The sequence below is a fragment of the Pristiophorus japonicus genome, chromosome 18, assembly GCF_044704955.1.
Source record: "Pristiophorus japonicus isolate sPriJap1 chromosome 18, sPriJap1.hap1, whole genome shotgun sequence".
In the NCBI taxonomy this organism is placed as follows: Eukaryota; Metazoa; Chordata; class Chondrichthyes; family Pristiophoridae; genus Pristiophorus; species Pristiophorus japonicus.
This window is the reverse complement of record NC_091994.1, coordinates 114,930,895-114,953,029: the sequence shown is the minus strand read 5'-3', so window position 1 is coordinate 114,953,029 and position 22,135 is coordinate 114,930,895. Positions and strand designations below refer to the sequence as shown.

Here is a 22,135-nt window from a genome sequence, read left to right as displayed (position 1 = left end):
TCCCTCAGTACTGCACCCCCGACAGTGCAGTGCTCCCTCAGTACTGCCCCTCCGACAGTGCGGCGCTCCCTCAGTACTGCCCCTCCGACAGTGCGGCGCTCCCTCAGTACTGCCCCTCCGACAGTGCGCCGCTCCCTCCGTACTGCACTGGAGTGTTTTCCTAGATTTTGTGCTCAAGTCTCTGGAGTGGGACTTGAACCCATAACCTTCTGACTCGGAGGCGAGAGTGCTACACACTGACACAGCATGGCTGGTGTATATTGTACGTGTGTATGGGAAATGTGTCCATATAGTGCTGGTGTCATTGTACAATCACTGAACTCCTAGAGGCAACTGTACCTCAAACACCTGACTGACAGACCTGGGCAACTCATCAGCAAACCTCACTGAACATCTCACTGACTTAACGAGAATACTTTTGAATGAAATCTTTGTCGCAGACCTTTCGGATTCCCCACTGAACTTCAAACGTGCGCTGTGACACTGCAACTATTCGGCTAAGTGAAAGATGATTTATTAGCTGATCTTTGATCTCTGGGGCAGGAGAGATGGACCAAAATGGTCTTTTCTGGCCCTATGCGTTCTTCTCTGTTCCCAACAGCAGGCTTTTATCAGGAATGCCTGTCTGCCTGCTGCCCTGGGTCTGAGTGGCCCCAATGGTCTGGTTTGTAAACGCCCTGCTCGGTGTGGTGTACAGCCAGGAGCCCAGGACTGGTCTGAAACAAACTGCCTGAGCAAGGTAAGAATGATGATATGGAGAAGAATACATATAGCAGCGTGCTGTCACAATGTGTGACTGTAATCAACCCGCTATAATTGTGGGAGCACCTTCACCACACGGACTGCAGCGGTTCAAGGTGGCGGCTCACCACCACCTTCTCAAGGGGCAATTAGGGATGGGCAATAAATGTCGGCCTTGCCAGTGACTCCCACATCCCAGGACGAGTGCACTGAGCACAGGGTGGCTTTCTGACACAACGCGATCCACCAGCGGTAATTCGCACCGAGATCACCTGCGTACAGTGACCAGGCTCACACTCACAATACAGGACCATGTTGTGGAGGCCGGGGACCACAACATAATTACATTGATAGGTTTCAAACTGCACAAGAGAGCCAAGATACAGGGCTATGATTTTAAAAGGCAAACCTTAAAGGAAGGAGGGATGAGCTTAGAGATGAACTGGAAAATATTGCAGGATGGCATCTCAGTTGGGGAAGAGATGGAACACTTTTAAAACTGTAATGTTGAACGTGCAATAAAAACAGAAATAAGGAATCCATACACAAAGGAGTTTGGCCGGTGGCCTGTTCCAGGTCCAGTAGTTAAAATCGCAGTGACCCACTCTGCCATGGCGGGTGGGATTCTAATGGAAACCAGTGGATTCCCATCAGAAGTTAAACCCCCGTGTACCAAACCCCAATCTCCAAATTCCCAATCCCCATCCCCCAATCCTTCTAACAGTTTTCCAAAGTTAGCATCAAAGGAGCTTGCTCACTTCCTGGTTCCCTGTGTGAGAATTCTGTCTTTTGATTGGCTGCTTAGGCAGCTTGTTGATGTCACAGCAGCTTATTAAGGATTCCCCATTAACTTCCATTGATTACACAGGATTACACGGGATATACGGCACAGAAACAGGCCATTCGGCCCAACCAGTCCATGCCGGCGTTTATGCTCCACTCGAGCCTCCTCCCGTCTTTCCTCATCTAACTCTATCAGCATAACCCTCTATTCCCTTCTCCCTCTTATGCTTAATAAGGCCCTTGTCATCCATGATCTTATCGTGGATGATTGCATTGACATCATGGCACTGACAGAAGTTTGGCTCAGCGGTGATGACACATTACCTTTAATCGAAGCCTCCCCTCCCAGCTATATCTTCCATCACTTGTCCCGCCCAGGGTGGCAGTGTGGCTCTCATCACTAAACCAGACCGTGGTCTGTCCACCTGCTCCTCTGAACATCTCGCCTTATTCCACCCCTCTCACTTACAATTCTCGTTCTCTATCGCCCACCCAAGTATGATAAAAATGTTATCAGATATATCCTCACATCTTTCCTCCCTCAGCCTCTGCACCGAGCGACTTCTCACCCTCGATGATTTCAACCTCCATCTCAACTCACCATGCCCTCTCTCCTCTGAGTTCACAAGCCTCCTATCCTCCCTTAACCTCTCCCTCCATGTAAACTCCCCAACCCATATTAACGGCCACCCCCTTGACCTTGCCATCTCTCGTGGCCTTGCTATTCCTAACGTATCAGTTAAAGATAAGGCCATCTCTGACCATTTCCTTGTATCGCACTCAACTCACATCCACTTCCCGCACCCAACCCTACTTCCTTCTGCATCCGTCCCTGGAAAAAACACTCTCTCGACTCTCTTACAACTGCACTTATCAACTCCAAACTGTCCAACCTTTGGCCCTCCATTCACCGTGACATTTCTACAGCCACCGATCTGCTCAACCACACCCTCACCACCACCTTTGATGCCCCAGTCCCTATTAAAACCATTGCTCTCTCCCACCCTGGCTGTTCCCCCTGGTATGGCCCTCATCTTCGCTCCCTCAAGTCGAAGGGATGTAGACTTGAACAGATGTGGCGGACAACTGGTTTAGCTGTTCACCGCCAGGTCTGGCTGGGCCATGTAAAGCATTATTGGGTCGTACTCTTGTCTGCAAAAACTGCTTGCTATCAGGATCATTCTGGAATGCAAGGACAACCCCCGGCTACTATTCTCTGCTGCTAACTGTCTTCTTAACCCCTCTTCCCCTGTCTCCACCACTTATCCAACAAAGGTGAGGAGCTCATGGACTTCTTTGTCTCAAAGATTGTGACCATCCGATCAGCTGCCTCTGCCAGTTCCCTTCCATCCCCTCGCCCACCGGGCCAAACTTCCTCTGAGGCTCCCCCTGCCCTAGCCCTAAACTTGCATCTTTCTCCAGTTTCTCTCCGATCTCCATTGTCCGAGCTCATCCTGTCCATGAGACCCACTTCCTGCTCCCTTGACCCTATTCCCACTAAACTGCTGACCACTCCTTTTCTGGCTCCCATGTTAGCCGACATTGTTAACGGTTCTCTCTCCTCGGATACTGTACCCCTCTCCCTCAAATCTGCCGACATCACCCCTCTCCTCAAAAAACCTCCTGACCCAACTTTGCTGGCTAGCTATCACTCCATCTCCAACCTCCCTCCCTTTTCTGTCCAAAGAACTTGAACGTGTTGTCACCTCCCAAATCCGAGATCATCTTTCCATGAACTCCATGTTTGAATCTCTTCAATTTGCTTTACACCCTGCCACAGGACCAAAATGGCTCTCAAAGTCACAAATGACATCCTTTGTGACTGTGACAAAGGCAAACTATCCCTCCTCATCCTCCTGGACCTGTCTGCAGCCTTTGACACAGTTGACCACTCCATCCTCCTCCAACACCTCTCCACCATCGTCCAGCTGGGTGGGACTGCACTCGCCTGAATCCATTCTTATCTATCTAATCGTAGCCAGAGAACCTCCTGCAGCGGCTTCTCTTCCCACCCCAGGCATCGTTACTTCTGGTGTCCCGCAAGGATCTATCCTTGGCCCCTCCTATTCCTCATCTACATGTTGCCTTTTGGTGACATCTGAAAACACAGCGTCAGTTTCCACATGTCGCTGATGACACCCAGCTCTGCCTCACCCCCACTTCTCTCGACCCCTTGTCCAACATCCAGTTCTAGATGAGCAGAAATTTTCTCCAATTAAATATTGGGAAGACTGAAGCCATTGTTTTTGGTCCCCGCCACAAACGCCGTTCCCTAGTGATTGACTCCATCCCTCTCCCTAGCATTTATCTGAGGCTAAAACAAACTTTTCATAATCTATGCGTCATATTTGACCCTGAAATGAGCTTCCGGTCACATATCTGCAGCATAACTGAAACCGCCTATTTCCACCTCTGTAACATCGCCTGTCTCCGCCCAGCTCTTATGCTGCTGAAACCCTCATCCGTGCCTTTGTTACCTCCAGACTTGACTACTCCAACGCACTCCTGGCTGGCCTCCCACATTCGACATCACGTAAACTAGAGGTGATCCAAAACTCGGCAGCCCGTGTCCTAACTCGCACCAAGTTCCGCTCACCCATCACCCCCTGTGCTCGCTGAACTACATTGCTCCCGGTTAAACAACGCCTCGATTTCAAAATTCTCAGCCTCGTTTACAAATCCCTCCATGGCCTTGCCCCTGTCTATCTCCCTAATCTATTTCAGCCTCACAACCCCACGAGATGTCTGCGCTCCTCAAATTCTGCCCTCTTGAGCATCCCGGATTATAATCGCTCCACCATCGGTGGCCGTGCCTTCAGCTGCCTGGGCCCCAAGTTCTGGAACTCCCTCCCTAAACCTCTCTTTCATCCTTTAAGATGCTCCTTAAAACCTACCTCTTTAACACTGCCGTAATTTCTTCTTATGTGGCTCTGTCAAATTTGTGTGTTTTGTCTTATAACACTACTGTGAAGCGTCTTGGGACGTTTTACTACATTAAAGGCGCTATATAAATAAAAGTAGTTGTTGTTGTAGTTGTTCCTTGCCTAGCCTCCCCTTAAATGCATCGATACTATTCGCCTCAACCCCTCCCTGTGGCAGCGAGTTCCACATTCTCACCATTCTCTGGGTAAAGAAGTTTCTCCTGAATTCTCCATTGGGTTTCTTGGTGACGATCTTATATTGATGGCCTCTAGTTATACTCTTCCCCACAAGTGGAAACATTCTCTCTGTATCCACTCTATCAAAACCTTTCATCATTTTAAAGACCTCTATTAGGTCACCCCGAAAGAGAAAAGAGACCCAGCCTGTTCATCCTTTCCTGATAGAAATGTGAGGGTGCACCTGGTATCATCCTTGGAAATCTTCTCTGTACCCTCTCCAGTGCCTCTATATTCTTTTTATAATATGGCGACCAGAACTGTACGCAGTGCTCCAAGTGAGGTCTAACCAAGATCCGATACAGGTTTAACATAACTTCCCTACTTTTCAACTCTATACCACGAGAAATAAACCCTCGTGCTTGGTTTGCTTTTTTTAAGTGGCCTTGCTAACTTGTGTCGTAATTTTTTGTGATTTGTGTAATTGTACCCAGAGATCCCTTTGTTCCTCTACCCCAGTTAGATTCTTATTTTCCAAGTAACGTGACCTCCCTATTTTTTTTAACCAAAATATAATACCTCACATTTATCTGTGTTGAATGTCATTTGCCAATTATATGCCCATTATGCAAGTTTATTAACGTCTTCTTGATTTCAATTGCACATTCGGAAAAGCCAAACTTCTCGCCAGAGATCAGGAGACCTTTGTGCGAAGCTTACTCTGGGGCCAGTGGCGCATACCTTTTCTTTGCCGCTGGCCACAAATTACAGGTCGATTAGGTTTTCACGTGAAATTGGTTCCCCCTGTAATGCCAGTGAAGGTCCAGCAGGTGGCGAGCTCGGCTCACTGGCCGGATGGTGGGAGAGTCGGATTGCAGCTCGAGTGCCCGTCAGCTGGGGCAAGGGTTTGCTGGGCTCACTGTCCATTGCTGTTAATACACATGGCCAGGAAAGGCAGCTGCCCCTGTAGTGCCCTGAAATGCCACACTTCAGGAATTTTCTATAGTGACTGTACAGAACACGACTGGCTCTGGCGAATTACTGGGTTTATGCTCTTGTGTTTATAGGAACCTGCAGCTAGAATTTCAGCACCATTTCCGCCCGGTTTCTCGGCGGAAAACCACCCGGCGGGAATTTCACCAAAGAGTTCCGCCGACAGTTTCAAAATACTGCTGAGGAGCGGACCGCCGGCCTGCACCGTCCAAAAACCGCTACCGCCAGAGCTTGGTCACGGCGGTGACCCATGGGTGAAGAGAAACTAGCCGGAGTGGGCTCTCGGTGTGAAACTCTGCAACAAAAGGTAAGTTAAAGTTTTTTTTTAATTCTGTTGCAGTGATTAAGTGGAGAAAGAGTCCCGAGAATTTTTTCCCATTTTTTATTTTTTGGAAAACTATTTTGTGTGCTTCTCCCCACCCTCTCCCTAGGCCCAACCTGCAGCCTCGGACTAAATTTTGAGCAAGTACCGCCCAATTTGACCAGTATCACGTCTTCCGCCAAGAATCAGTGTGTAAGACCCATTTCTCCCGCCATGCGGAATTTTGTCCTTTTTTGATCAATTTTTCGGTGTTAATTTAATAATCCTAGCGATTTCTTGGGCATCAATCCAGTGGTGGCAGAATTTATTCAAATTCTAGCCCATAACATCAGAAATAGGAGCAGGAGTCGGTCATTCAGCCCCTCGAGCCTGCTCCGCCATTCAATAAGATCATGGCTGATCTGATCATGGACTCAGGTCCACTTCCCTGCCCACTCCCCATAACCCTTTACTCCCTTATCGCTCAAAAATCTGTCTATCTCCGCCTTAAATATATTCAATGACCCAGCCTCCACAGCTCTCTGGGGAAGAGAATTCCACAGATTTACAACCCTCAGAGAAGAAATTCCTCCTCATCTCAGTTTTAAATGGGCGGCCCCTTATTCTGAGACTATGTCCCCTAGTTTTAGTTTCCCCTATGAATGGAAATATCCTCTCTGCATCCACCTTGTCAAGCTCCCTCATTATCTTATGTTTCAATAAGATCACCTCTCATTTTTCTGAACTCCAATGTGTATAGGTCCAACCTACTCAACCTTTCCTCATAAGTCAACTCCCTCATCTCCGGAATCAACCCAGTGAACCTTCTCTGAACAGTCTCCAATGCAAGTATATCCTTCCTTAAATACAGAGACCAAAACTGCATGTAGTACTCCAGGTGTGGCCTCACCAATATCCTGTACAGTTGTAGCAGGACTTCTCTGCTTTTATACTCTATCCCCCTTGCAATAAAGGCCAACATTCCATTTGCCTTCCTGATTACTTGCTGTACCTGCATACTAACTTTTTGTGTTTCATGCACAAGGACCCCCAGGTCCCTCTGTACTGCAGCACTTTGTAATCTTTCTCCATTTAAATTATAATTTGCTTTTTTATTATTTCTGCCAAAGTGGATAACCTCACATTTTCCCACATTATACTCCATCTGCCAATTTTTTGCCCACTCACTTAGCCTGTCTGTGTCCCTTTGCAGATTTTGTGTGTCCTCCTCACAATTTGCTTTCCCACCCATCTTTGTATCATCAGCAAACTTGTCTACATTACACTCGGTCCCTTCATCCAAGTCATTAATATAGATTGTAAATAGTTGAAGACCCAGCACTGATCCCTGCGGCACCCCACTAGTTACTGTTTGCCAACTGGAAAATGACCCATTTATCCCGACTCTCAGTTTTCTGTTAGTTAGCCAATCCTCTATCCACGCTAATATATTACCCCCAACCCCGTGAGCTTTTATCTTGTGCAGTAACCTCTTATGTGGTACCTTATCGAATGCCTTCTGGAAATCCAAATACACCACATCCACTGAGTCCTCCTTATCCACCCTGCTCGTTACATCCTCAAAGAACTCCAACAAATTTGTCAAACAAGATTTCCCTTTCATAAAACCATGCTGACTCTGCTTGATTGAATTTTACTTTTCCAAATGTCCCGCTCCTGCTTCCTTAATAATGGACTCCAGCATTTTTCCAACGACAGATGTCAGGCTGACTTAGAGCGGTGTAGTTAGATGTGGTGCACTGACTTCGTGGGGGGAAAAACACGCCGAAAACTTACCGGGATAATTTGGCCGTTCCTGGATCCCTGTGGCCCGTGACGTGGCACTGAGAAACCTGCGGGGGGCGGAGCTTGGGCCGCGCTTGTTCAGCGCAGCCGGCGGGGGGGGGGCGGGGCTTGGGCCCGGCGGGTCCTCGAGTGCCGGCAGGGGGGGCGAATGACCGTTTGTGCGTGCGCGCATGTGCAATGGGGCAGGAACCTTGGCAATCGGCCATTTAAAGGGAGAGAGAGTCCTCAGTGCCTCAGCAGCATTGGCAGTGGGCCATATTAGAAGGCAAGGTGTGAGTTGTGATTTCTGCCTGGCTGATGGAGTGGAAAGGAGTGCTGCATATATGCATGAAAGGTGAGAACTGTGTTTTCAAGATCACCTGAGTGTAAATCCAATACACCGATGACGCAAGAGCATGCAACAAGGACGAAGAACTTCTTGCATGAAGAGGTGGAGAAACTAGTCACCATCATGGAGGACAGATGACAGGAGCTGGATATCAGTTAAGAGTGGTCCCACCAAAGTTCCACCCAAAGAAATGAGGAGACGCTGGAACCTAGTTGCAGAAGAATTCTCCGCAGGGGTGACTACTACAAGAACTGGAAGCCAGTGCAAAGAGAAATGGCAGGATGTTGGTCAAGTAGTGAGTGTAAGTATTATCTTGAGTGTTAAATGAAATTGCAAATGTTACTGTGATCATCTGTATATGTCCCATCCATTAGAAGCTCACCATGTGGCAAAAATTATATTTTCATCTTTGCAGAAGAAATTGGCCGACAACAAAAGGGAGAGGAACTAGAACAGGAGGAGGGCCGCCAAATCTTCACCAACTATCACCCCTGGAACAGAGGGTCGCTGCCTTGCTGAGTCGCACCAGCAGAAAAAGAATCCGCTCTGCACAAGCTGGGCCCACATGTGAGGGTGAGGGTCAATTATGAAAATGCATCGTTGCCCTTCAAATCAACCTGCTGACTGGCCTGCTACGCGTGAGACTACTCATTCCACCCATCCTGCCCCCGCCTTTCCTGCTAACCATTTGACTGATCTGTTGCATTTTGCAGAAGATGATGATAATCCTGAACATCCTGAAGATCAACAAGAAGATCCAGATGCGTCCGCTCCAGACCAAGGCAGATGAGGGAGGAGGGGTCCATGGATGTGTTCACGGGAGAATGCTGATCGTGATATGGATCAGTCCATGGTACAGGGCATCACTTTGCCAGACACCTCCATGAGCTCTGCCACGACATTCCTTGGTTTCACACCTTCCGAGGTCTCGGGTCCCAGTGGCGGTCGGGAAATGTATCTTGGGACATCCAGTCCCCCACCTGCGCCTCGCACTGGAGGGGTGCCACTAGGCAGACCCACGGCGAGGGGAAGGAGAAGCTGACCAGACTCTCCTGAGATACAGCCTTCATCAGATGTACATCAGGTTATGTCATTGGGTGAGGAGACCAATGCCCTTACCCGATCTCTCGTGGCCGCCATCAGTGGGGTGCGTGTTGAGTTTGCGACACTGTCAGGAGAAATATCAGCACTGAGACAGGAACTGAGGGCAGGCATGTCAGAGGAAGTGCAAATGATGGCAGAGGCCATGAGGGAGTTCGCTGCTGCAATAAGGGCACACAGGTCTGACAATCAAATGCCACTCCCACTGTCCACTGTAATCCCCACACCACCTGTTGAGACCCAAGCCGGCCCCCCAGCACCCCCCCCCCACCATCACCATCACTGCCCCTATGAGGAAGTGCACATTCCCCGATATGTGGGTAAGAGATGGGTGCAGCCTTTCTTTGCTGTTGTTATGGAAGTGCATTGTAAACTTTCCAATAAAAAATTTTCCAATAAAACTGAATCATGTTCCATTATCACCACACAACATTTAGGAACTGACATGCGAGCCTGCCGCCCCGAGCCCTGGCGGGAGGGCTGGCCGGTGCATTCGGCAGTCGGCAAGGCAGGACTGCTCTATTTTCAGTAGCTGATTTATCTTTCATTTATTTTTGATGATGTCGAGAAGATGTTGTGCTGAAGTTTTTTTGATGTTGTGCTGATGCTATAAAGGTATTTAGTGTTTTAGAATCCTCTAACTCACCTTCCCCCCACCCTATCTATGGCTACCTGCGCTGATTTCTTAAATGTCGGTAAGGTTTCTCTGTGCCTACAAAAGTGGCCACATACACTGGCCTAAGTTAGTTTGGAGTAACTTTTAACTGGCCAAATTTGCTCCCATGGCCAAAACAGGTGTAAGTGGCAGGTCACACCCCCTTTTGGAGAAAAAAAACTAAACATAAAAAAAAACCTAACCAACTAACTGACTTACACTGGAGCAAGTTAAATGTGGAAATTTGCTATTTTTAAGTTACTCCAAAAAAAGCTACTTGCACCAAAAAAAAGCAGGGCAACTCCTGGAAAGATTTGAGCCCATAGGTTCCTGCTTTTTGTCTGCCTCATTTTTTAAATAGGGGCGTTACATTTGCGGTTTTCCAATCTGCTGGGACCGCACCAGAATCCAGGGAATTTTGGTAATTACAACTAATGCATTCACTATCTCTACAGCTACTTCTCTTAAGACCCTAGGATGTAAAGCATCAGGTCCAGGGGACTTGTCCGCCTTTAGTCCCATTATTTTACCTAGTACTACTTCATTAGTGATAGTGATTGTATTAAGTTCCTCCCTACCTAAAGCCCCTTGATTATCCACTATTGGGATATTTTTAGTGTCTTCTACCATAAAGACCAATACATAGTGCTCAACAAAAATATATTCCAGTGAAAAAGAAGGGCGGTAAGAGAAGGGATAACCAGCCGTGGATAACCAAGGAAATAAAGGAGAGTATCAAATCAAAAACCAATGCGTATAAGGTGGCCAAGGTTAGTGGGAAACTAGAAGATTGGGAAAATTTTAAACGACAGCAAAGAATGACTAAGAAAGCAATAAAGAAAGGAAAGATAGATTACGAAAGTAAACTTGCGCAAAACATAAAAGCAGATAGTAAAAGCTTTTACCGATATATAAAACGGAAAAGAGTGACTAAAGTAAATGTTGGTCCCTTAGAAGATGAGAAGGGGGATTTAATAATGGGAAATGTGGAAATGGCTGAAACCTTAAACAATTATTTTGCTTCGGTCTTCACAGTGGAAGACACAAAAACCATGCCAAAAATTGCTGGTCACGGGAATGTGGGAAGGGAGCACCTTGAGATAATCACTATCACTAGGGGGGTAGTGCTGGACAGGCTAATGGGACTCAAGGTAGACAAGTCCCCTGGTCCTGATGAAACGCATCCCAGGGTATTAAAAGAAATGGCGGAAGTTATAGCAGATGCATTCGTTAGAATCGACCAAAATTCTCTGGACTCTGGGGAGGTACCAGCGGATTGGAAAGCAGCTAATGTAACGCCTCTGTTTAAAAAAGGGAGCAGACAAAAGACAGGTAACTATAGGCCGGTTAGTTTAACATCTGTAGTGGGGAAAATGCTTGAAGCTATCATTAAGGAAAAAATAGCGGGACATCTAGATAGGGAATAGTGCAATCAAGCAGACGCAACATGGATTCATGAAGGGGAAATCATGTTTAACTAATTTACTGGAATTCTTTGAGGATATAACGAGCATGGTGGATAGAGGTGTACCGATGGATGTGGTGTATTTAGATTTCCAAAAGGCATTCGATAAGGTGCCACACAAAAGGTTACTGCAGAAGATAAAGGTACGCGGAGTCAGAGGAAATGTATTAGCATGGATCGAGAATTGGCTGGCGAACAGAAAGCAGAGAGTCGGGATAAATGGGTCCTTTTCGGGTTGGAAATCGGTGGTTAGTGGTGTGCCACAGGGATCGGTGCTGGGACCACAACTGTTTACAATATACACAGATGATCTGGAAGAGGGGACAGAGTGTAGTGTAACAAAATTTGCAGATGACACAAAGATTAGTGGGAAAGCGGGTTGTGTGGAGGACACAGAGAGGCTGCAAAGAGAGTTAGATAGGTTAAGCGAATGGGCTAAGGTTTGGCAGATGGAATACAATGTCGGAAAATGTGAGGTCATCCACCTTGGAAAAAAAAACAGTAAAAGGGAATATTATTTGAATGGGGAGAAATTACAACATGCTGCAGTGCAGAGGGACCTGGGGGTCCTTGTGCATGAAACTCTTTTTGGAGTTCACCTGCAAAAACATAAAACATTAAACGGTGCCACCCGACCTGGGTGACACTCCAGACATTTACAAGGCCCTTTTTTTCCCCCCTTTTTTTTTTGTGTTTTTCTTTTTTTGGTTTTTTTTTTGGGCACTAAAATCACAATTTTCCCCAGTGCCCCCTATAAAAGGGAAGGGGGACACTAAAAGCACCGGCAATTAAAACAAATTAAACTTAAAAAACGTAAAATCAAATTAAAATTTGGTTGCCGGGCGTGATGATGCACTCCAGTCCCTCCGGTGCCCACCTCTCGCGGAAGGCCGCGAGCGTACCGGTGGACACCGCGTGCTCCATCTCCAAGGACGCCCTGGACCGGATGTAAGAGCGGAAGAGAGGCAGGCAGTCAGGTTGAACGACCCCCTCGACCGCCCGCTGCCTGGACCGGCTGATGGCACCCTTGGCCGTGCCCAGGAGCAGTCCTACGAGGAGGCCTTCGGACCTACCCGCTCCCCTCCGCACAGGGTGCCCAAAGATCAGGAGAGTGGGACTGAAGTGCAGCCAGAATTTCAGGAGCAGCCCCTTCAAATAATGGAACAGGGGCTGCAACCTCGTGCACTCCATAAAAACATGGAACACGGACTCCTCCAGACCGCAGAAATTGCAGGCGGCCTGGGAGTCCGTGAACCGGCTTAAAAATTTATTGCACGGCACTGCTCCGTGCACCACCCTCCAGGCCAAGTCCCCGATGAATAGTGGGAGGACCCCTGCGTAGAGTGCCCTCCATCGGGGACCCCCGCCTCCTCCGGACGGCAAGATGGTACGCCATGGCGTGTCCGGACGGCCGGCGAGGATGGCAAAGTTGAGGGTGTGCAGGAGCAGCCCATACAGGAAACCCCTCCGCGCGGAACTGAAAGGCACGGAGGGGATTTCCCCGAGGCGGCTCAAGTTGTGAGGCGCCGGCCCCCGAGGGAGGTTCCGGGGTTTGGCGCCGATGAGGAATTCCGTCCGGACGGGGGTCAGTTCGGACGGGATCTCCCCACGTGCTTGAGCCTCCTCGATGCACCTAACGGAGTCAGGGCTCAGAGCTGTTTTTAGCTCCTTGTGCATGAAACTCTTTTGAGTTAACCTGCAAAACATAAAACATGTATCCGTGCCACCCGACCTGGATGACACACACAAGACATTTACAAGGCCCTTTTTTTGTTTTTTTTTGTGGTTTTTTTTTTTGGGCACTAAAATCAAATTTTTCCTTATTCCAGTGCCCCCTATAAAAGGAGAGGGGGACACTAAAAGCACCGGCAATGAAAACAAATTAAACTTTAAAACGTAAAATCAAATTAAAATTTGGTTGCCGGGCGTGATGATGCACTCCAGTCCCTCCGGTGCCCACCTCTCGCGGAAGGCCGCGATCGTACCGGTGGACACCGCGTGCTCCATCTCCAAGGACACCCTGGACCGGATGTAAGAGCGGAAGAGAGGCAGGCAGTCAGGTTGAACGACCCCCTCGACCGCCCGCTGCCTGGACCGGCTGATGGCACCCTTGGCCGTGCCCAGGAGCAGTCCTACGAGGAGGCCTTCGGACCTACCCGCTCCCCTCCGCACAGGGTGTCCAAAGATCAGGAGAGTGGGACTGAAGTGCAGCCAGAATTTCAGGAGCAGCCCCTTCAAATAATAAAACAGGGGCTGCAACCTTGTGCATTCCATAAAAACATGGAACACGGACTCTTCCAGACCGCAGAAATTGCAGGCGGCCTGGGAGTCCGTGAACCGGCTTAAAAATTTGTTGCACGGCACTGCTCCGTGCACCACCCTCCAGGCCAAGTCCCCGATGAATAGTGGGAGGACCCCTGCGTAGAGTGCCCTCCATCGGGGACCCCCGCCTCCTCCGGACGGCAAGTTGGTACGCCATGGCGTGTCCGGATGGCCGGCGAGGATGGCAAAGTTGAGGGTGTGCAGGAGCAGCTCGTACAGGAAACCCCTCCGCGCGGAACTGAAAGGCACGGAGGGGATTTCCCCGAGGCGGCTCAAGTTGTGAGGCGCCGGCCCCCGAGGGAGGTTCCGGGGTTTGGCGCCGATGAGGAATTCCGTCCGGACGGGGGTCAGTTCGGACGGGATCTCCCCACGTGCTTGAGCCTCCTCGATGCACCTAACGGAGTCAGGGCCCAGAGCTGTTTTTAGCTCCTTGTGCATGAAATCCCAAAAAGTTAGTTTGCAGGTGCAGCAGGTAATCAGGAAGGCGAATGGAACGTTGGCCTTCATTGCGAGAGGGATGGAGTACAAAAGCAGGGAGGTCCTGCTGCAACTGTACAGGGTATTGGTGAGGCCGCACCTGGAGTACTGCGTGCAGTTTTGGTCACCTTACTTAAGGAAGGATATACTAGCTTTGGAGGGGGCACAGAGACGATTCACTAGGCTTATTCCGGAGATGAGAGGGTAACCTTATGATGATAGATTGAGTAGACTGGGTCTTTACTCGTTGGAGTTCAGAAGGATCAAGGGTGATCTTATCGAAACATTTAAAATAATGAAAGGGATAGACAAGATAGAGGCAGAGAGGTTGTTTCCACTGGCAGGGGAGACTAGAACTAGAGGGCACAGCCTCAAAATATGTGGGAGCCAATTTAAAACTGAGTTGAGAAGGAATTTCTTCTCCCAAAGGGTTGTGAATCTGTGGAATTCTCTGCCCAAGGAAGCAGTTGAGTCTAGCTCATTGAATGTATTCAAATCACAGATAGATAGATTTTTAACCAATAAGGGGATTAAGGGTTATGGGGAGCGGGCGGGGAAGTGGAGCCGAGTCCACGGCCAGATCAGCCATGATCTTGTTGAATGGCGGAGCAGGCCCGAGGGGCTCGATGGCCTACTCCTGTTCCTAATTCTTATGTTCATATATGTAAAATATTTGTTCAACGTCTCTGCCATTTCCCTGTTCTCCATTATTAATTCCCAGTCTCATCCTCCAGAGGACCAACATTTACTTTAGCCACTCTTTTCCTTTTTATGTACCTGTAGAAACTCTTACTATCTCTTTTTATATTGCATGCTAAATTACTTTCATAATCTATCTTCCCTCTCAATCATTTTTTTAGTCGTTCTCTGCTGGCTTTTAAAAATGTCCCAATCCTCTGGCCTCCCACTAGTCTTGGCCACATTGTATGCCCCTGTTTTCAATTTGATACCCTCCCTTATTTCCTTAGTTAGCCACAGATGGTTATCGCTTCTCTTACAGTCTTTCCTTTTCATTGGGATATATTTTTGTTGCAAGTTATGAAATATCTCCTTAAATGTCTGCCACTGCTCATCAACTGTCCCATACTTTAGTCTATTTTCCCAGTCCACTTTAGCCAACTCTGCCCTCATACCTTTGTAGTCTCCTTTATTTAAGCTTCGAACCCTGGTTTGAGAACCAACTTTCTTTGAAATTCAACCATATTATGGTCATTCATTCCTGGAGGATCTTTTACTGCAAGATCATTTATTAATCCTGCCTCATTACACAGTATCAGATCTAAGATAACCTGTTCCCTGATAGGTTTCTTGAAGAGTACATTGTGGAACCAATCCCTATGAACTCCTCCACAAGGCTACCCTGGCCAATCAATGAAAGTAAAAAATCACCCATGATTATTGCCGTTGCTTTATTACAAAGCCTCCATTATTTCTTGATTTATGGCTGATCTGAACTTTGGCTCAGCACCACTTCCCTGCCCGCTCCCCGTAACTCTTCACTCCCTTACCGTTCAAAAATCTATCTGTCTCTGCCTTAAATACATTCAATGACCCAGTCTCCACAGCTCTCTGGGGCAGAGAATTCCACAGATTCATGACCACAAGATTCACGATTACAAGAGCACTTGTAATGCTCAGTGTATTAAAAGCTGAAAATAGCAGTACTTTGTGTTCAGTGAACAGCTCACATTCCATCTCGGTTTCCAGCTCGTGCTCGGGATCAATATTTTTCCTGCACTTGATACAAAGAGCACCACAAGAGACTATTGAGCGGAAGGCGGCTGCACTGGCTGAAAGGATATGAGGGATGTGTGTGTGAGGTGTGCTTGCATTACTCGAAGCAGCAACAAGAATCCAACCGTGAGGCCAGTCTGATGTAACACACATCAATGGTCAAATAACAAAATCTGATGTAACTGCAACACATTAAGGTCATCGCCAAAGAAACATGGTTGCCTGGTTTTACTTTACAAAATGTTGAGTTGCTGCATCGCTGAAGACTAACTAATTCTACCCGGGAAATTCACTCCAATCCCCCTGAATTAACAGGGAACACTGAATGGCAAGGATTGACTGTAAGTGAGCTGTGAAATATCCCAGGCAGCACAGAGCTCTCGAGACCTGCTGATAGTCTGAGAGTTAATATCACATCAATCACACATCCACCTTTTCAACCAGCTTCAATAACATAAGAACATAAGAATTAGGAACAGGAATAGGACATCCAGTCCCTCGAGCCTGCTCCGCCATTCAACAAGATCATGGCTGATCTGGCCGTGGACTCAGCTCCACTTACCCGCCCGCTCCCCATAACCCTTAATTCCCTTATTGGTTAAAAATCTATCTATCTGTGACTTGAATACATTCAATGAGCTAGCCTCAACTGCTTCCTTGGGCAGAGAATTCCACAGATTCACAACCCCCTGGGAGAAGAAATTCCTTCTCAACTCGGTTTTAAATTGGCTCCCCTGTATTTTGAGGCTGTGCCCCCTAGTTCTAGTCTCCCCTACCAGTGGAAACAACCTCTCTGCCTCTATCTTGTCTATCCCTTTCATTATTTTAAATGTTTCGATAAGATCACCCCTCATCTTTCTGAACTCCAACGAGTAAAGACCCAGTCTACTCAATCTATCATCATAAAGTAACCCCCTCATCTCCGGAATCAGCCTAGTGAATCGTCTCTGCACCCCCTCCAAAGCTAGTATATCCTTCCTCAAGTAAGGTGACTTACTTAAGGGGTTGACTGTGGATGGGCAATGGCAGATATTTAGAGATCGCATGGATGAACTGCAACAATTGTACATTCCTGTCTGGCGTAAAAATAAAAAAGGGAAGGTGGCTCAACCGTGGCTATCAAGGGAAATCAGGGATAGTATTAAAGCCAAGGAAGTGGCATACAAATTGGCCAGAAATAGCAGCGAACTCGGGAACTGGGAGAAATTTAGAACTCAGCAGAGGAGGACAAAGGGTTTGATTAGGGCAGGGAAAATGGAGTACGAGAAGAAGCTTGTAGTACGAGAAGAAGAGGGAACATTAAGACGGATTACAAAAGTTTCTATAGATATATAAAGAGAAAAAGGTTAGTAAAGACAAACGTAGGTCACCTGCAGTCAGAATCAGGGGAAGTCATAACGGGGAACAAAGAAATGGCAGACCAATTGAACAAGTACTTTGGTTCGGTATTCACTAAGGAGGACACAAACAGCCTTCCGGATATAAAAGGGGTCAGAGGGTCCAGTAAGGAGGAGGAACTGAGGGAAATCCTTATTAGTCGGGAAATTGTGTTGAGGAAATTGATGGGATTGAAGGCCGATAAATCCCCAGGGCCTGATGGACTGCATCCCAGAATACTTAAGGAGGTGGCCTTGGAAATAGTGAATGCATTGACAGTCATTTTCCAACATTCCATTGTCTCTGGATCAGTTCCTGTCGAGTGGAGGGTAGCCAATGTAACCCCACTTTTTAAAAAAGGAGGGAGAGAGAAAACAGGGAATTATAGACCGGTCAGCCTGACCTCAGTAGTGGGTAAAATGATGGAATCAATTATTAAGGATGTCATAGCAGCGCATTTGGAAAGAGGTGACATGATAGGTCCAAGTCAGCATGGATTTGTGAAAGGGAAATCATGCTTGACAAATCTTCTGGAATTTTTTGAGGATGTTTCCAGTAGAGTGGACAAGGGAGAACCAGTTGATGTGGTATATTTGGACTTTCAGAAGGCTTTCGACAAGGTCCCACACAAGAGATTAATGTGCAAAGTTAAAGCACATGGGATTGGGGGTAGTGTGCTGACATGGATTGAGAACTGGTTGGCAGGTAGGAAGCAAAGAGTTGGAATAAATGGGTACTTTTCAGAATGGCAGGCAGTGACTAGTGAGGCCCCAGCTGTTTACACTGTACATTAATGATTTAGACATGGGGATTAAATGTAGTATCTCCAAATTTGCGGATGACACTAAGTTGGGTGGCAGTGTGAGCTGCGAGGAGGATGCTATGAGGCTGCAGAGTGACTTGGATAGGTTAGGCGAGTGGGCAAATGCATGGCAGATGAAGTATAATGTGGATAAATGTGAGGTTATCCACTTTGGTGGTAAAAACAGAGAGACAGACTATTATCTGAATGGTGACAGATTAGGAAAAGGGGAGGTGCAACGAGACCTGGGTGTCATGGTACATCAGTCATTGAAGGTTGGCATGCAGGTACAGCAGGCGGTTAAGAAAGCAAATGGCATGTTGGCCTTCATAGCGAGGGGATTTGAGTACAGGGGCAGGGAGGTGTTGCTACAGTTGTACAGCATTGGTGAGGCCACACCTGGAGTAGTGTGTACAGTTTTGGTCTCCTAACTTGAGGAAGGACATTCTTGCTATTGAGGGAGTGCAGCGAAGGTTCACCAGACTGATTCCCGGGATGGCGGGACTGACCGATCAAGAAAGACTGGATCAACTGGGCTTGTATTCACTGGACTTCAGAAGAATGAGAGGGGACCTCATAGAAACGTTTAAAATTCTGATGGGTTCAGACAGGTTAGATGCAGGAAGAATGTTCCCAATGTTGGGGAAGTCCAGAACCAGGTGTCACAGTCTAAGGATAAGGGGTAAGCCATTTAGGACCGAGATGAGGAGAAACTTCTTCACCCAGAGAGTGGTGAACCTGTGGAATTCTCTACCACAGAAGGTAGTTGAGGCCAATTCACTAAATATATTCAAAAAGGAGTTAGATGAAGTCCTTACGACTGGGGGGATCAAGGGGTATGGCGAGAAAGCAGAAATGGGGTACTGAAGTTGCATGTTCAGCCATGAACGGCGGTGCAGGCTAGAAGGGCCGAATGGCCTACTCCTGCACCTATTTTCTATGTGACCAAAACTGCACGCAGTATTCCAGGTGCAGCCTCACCAATACCCTGTACAGTTGCAGCAGGACCTCCCTGCTTTTGTACTCCATCCCTCTCGCAATGAAGGCCAACATTCCATTCGCCTTCCTGATTACCTGCTGCACCTGCAAACTAACTTTTTGGGATGCATCATCACGCCTGGCAACCAAATTTTAATTTGATTTTACGTTTTAAAGTTTAATTTGTTTTAATTGCCGGTGCTTTTAGTGTCCCCCTCCCCTTTTATAGGGGGCACTTGGAAAAATGTGATTTTAGCGCCCAAAAAAAAACAAAAAAAAAGAGAAAAAAAAAAGGGCCTTGTAAATGTCTGCTGTGTCATCCAGGGCGGGTGGCACGGTTTAATGTTTTTTGTTTTACAGATAAACTCAAAAAGAGTTTCATGCACAAGACCCTCAGGTCCCTCTGCACTGCAGCATGTTGTAATTTCTCCCTATTCAAATAATATTCCCTTTTACTGTTTTCTTTCCCCCAAGGTGGATGACTTCACACTTTCCGACATTGTATTCCACCTGCCAAACCTTAGCCCATTCGCTTAACCTATCTAAATCTCTTTGCAGCCTTTCTGTGTCCTCTACACAACTCACTTTCCCACTAATCTTAGTGTCATCTGCAAATTTTGTTACACTACACTCTGTCCCCTCTTCCAGGTCATCTATGTATATTGTAAACAGTTGTGGTCCCAGCACCGATCCCTGTGGCACACCACTAACCACCGATTTCCAACCCGAAAAGGACCGTTTAACTCAGTGAATATTAACATGCAACTAAGTTGTTATTTTCTGAAAGCTGATGAGCTTTTGTCAGACAAGCAGAAACCAGTCTTGTCTTGTGATTGGCAATCGACTGGTCCAGGTGATGAGCTGAACAGTTCTGTCTGAGCCCTTTAACAATGCTGTAAATTGTAATCAGATCTCTATCACTGCCATCCAGCTCAACATTAATGAAACCTCTTTACATAAAAGGGTTATTGGGGGAAAAAAAATCACAACTCTCAGATACTTTCCACAACAGAATTTCTAAACAAAAAGACTATTTGTTTGCAGTCTGTTTTTCGACATGAAGAGTTCCCTCCCCCACACGATGCTTTACAACTTCTCAATGGGAGTGAAGCACCCCAGCTCACACCTGGGACCGGCATCAACTGGTTATAGCTCCCTTGTCAAAATATTCCACCATGATAAATCCGTTCCACAATATACAGAACTTTAAATAGTCACCGAGGACTTACTTTGCTTTTTTGGGTTAAAATTTAACTCTCCCCGCTGTTATTTTCACACAGTTTTTTATCTTGAGGAACTATCTTTTTGGAATTAGATTTATAAGTCAATTGGACCATCGCACGGGAAAAGTATCATTTTAAACCGCTGCTGCACTTCCAGATTGGCGCAGGGCTGACCGAGGAGGGAGGTGGGCTCAGGGTCGGTCAACCATCCAGGGCTCCCAGTCCTGCTCCCTCTCCTGGGGGGGGGGAAACAGGCGAGGCCCCCACCCTCCCACCAGGACAAACCTGCCCACAGCAATGACCCCGAGTTTTGCTTAACATGCGCCATTATCCAGATGTGGCTTTTCCCAAAAAGGGAGAGGGTTTTTTTTAATATATAAAAATACGAGTCATATGCGGCATAAAAAAGCACATATCCCGCGTTATAAATAGCCCTGTGGTTGGGAGCTGCGAGTCTAAGGAATCCATCCAGCTCTGGGACTTGGCTGGTTCAGAGTTTTCTCCCTCCAGCACCGCGAATGATTTCTCAATCCGAGAACAAAATGTGGATGTTGGGAAGGTCTGCCCTGCCCTGCCCGGTGCTGCGGGGCCCAGCCAGACACAGCCCTGAGACCCCAGCCCCGGGGGCGGGTCACTTGCTCAAACACTGAATAACTTCCATCAACCAACTTACAAAAAGAAAGAAAACACATTGTACCTGAGATACTTCTTCCTCCTGGCCCGGTGAAGCAGGCTGATTAAGATCACCAGAGCCCGGAATTTAATGTTGCTGGCCGGCATGGCAGCGGCTCTCCTCTCGGTCCCACCTTTGCGCTCGTTAACTGTGCTCGCAGCACCGCTACTGCGCCAGCGCCGCTCCCATCGCCGGAGCGCTGCGCTGCCAAGTTCCTCCCAGTCGGCGCACCGCACTGGCTGAGCGAGGCTTCCACAGTCACACAGCTGGAAACTTTCACAGCATGATGATCAGCATAAAAGGTCCCAACCCTCTCCGAGTTGCTCTCCCGCAAGAATTACTTTCCGAAGAACCAACCATTCAAACGGTGCCACGGAAGATGCTGAAACATGCAGCAAGTGGACCCATTTAAACCCCTGGAATACAGAGCCTCGCACCCCTCCTCTCTCACACAACATGCCAGTGACTAATTATGGGTGCAGCGATGAATTGGGCCGCACCAACCACAGGGCGCGATCATTCTGCTCTTGTCTGAGTTACACATGAGTCTGCTGCGAGAAAGTGACAATGTGCCGGGGGCTCAGACTGACACACCGACAATCCAATCCTCAGTTGCCCTTTGTTGGTCTGCTGGTGATTTATTGTCGATAGATTCACTATTCTCAGCACCGACCCCGGCCACAATGCAGCAGTTAACAGCCACACAGCCTCTCTGTGCCCGGGTTATCCGCACTGCCGTTCCGCCCAATAACAGTGAATATATTTAGATCCATTGGACAAGAAACATTGCTCAGAGCCCTGACTATTTCACACTGTACTGACACATTGCAGTAAAAGTGAATTTGGAAGGCAGGAAACCAGGGCTGAAAAATAGACAAGGAAGTTTGGCACTAAGTGGGATGGATATACTTCAATGTGAGGAGTCTAGGGAATAAGGCAGATGAGCTGAGGGCACAGATAGGCACGTGGGAGTACAATATTATAGCTATTACAGAGACATGGCTGAAAGAGGGGCAGGTATGGCAGCTCAACATGCCTGGTTACAGGGGTTTTCAGACAGGATAGAGAGGGGTAAAAAAGGAGGGGGGGTCACAGTATTGATTAAAGAAACAATTACAGCTGTGAGGAGGGATGATATGTTAGAGGGGCCATCAAATGAGGCCATATGGGTTGAATTGAAGAACAAAAAAGGGGCGATCACACTTCCAGGAGTGTACAATAGACCCCCAAACAGTCAGAGGGAGATAGAAGAACAAATATGTGGGCAAATTGCTGCAA

The 22,135-nt window shown here is 47.6% G+C and overlaps 1 protein-coding gene across 8 annotated transcripts in view; it reads right to left on the bottom strand.

Moving 5' to 3' along the window:
- Nucleotides 1-22,135, bottom strand: part of rap1gapa (RAP1 GTPase activating protein a) — a 662,183-nt gene that overhangs the window by 240,332 nt on the left and 399,716 nt on the right. For 3 of the 8 annotated variants that reach the window (XM_070860650.1, XM_070860651.1, XM_070860657.1), the window contains exon 1: nucleotides 20,882-21,107. The exons of the other annotated variants lie outside the window; for them this stretch is intronic. In XM_070860650.1, the coding sequence (XP_070716751.1) occupies nucleotides 20,882-20,964 (83 nt within the window). In that variant the 5' untranslated portion in view covers nucleotides 20,965-21,107. Of the gene's footprint in view, nucleotides 1-20,881; nucleotides 21,108-22,135 lie in introns of those variants that run through there. 8 annotated transcript variants of the gene reach the window in all.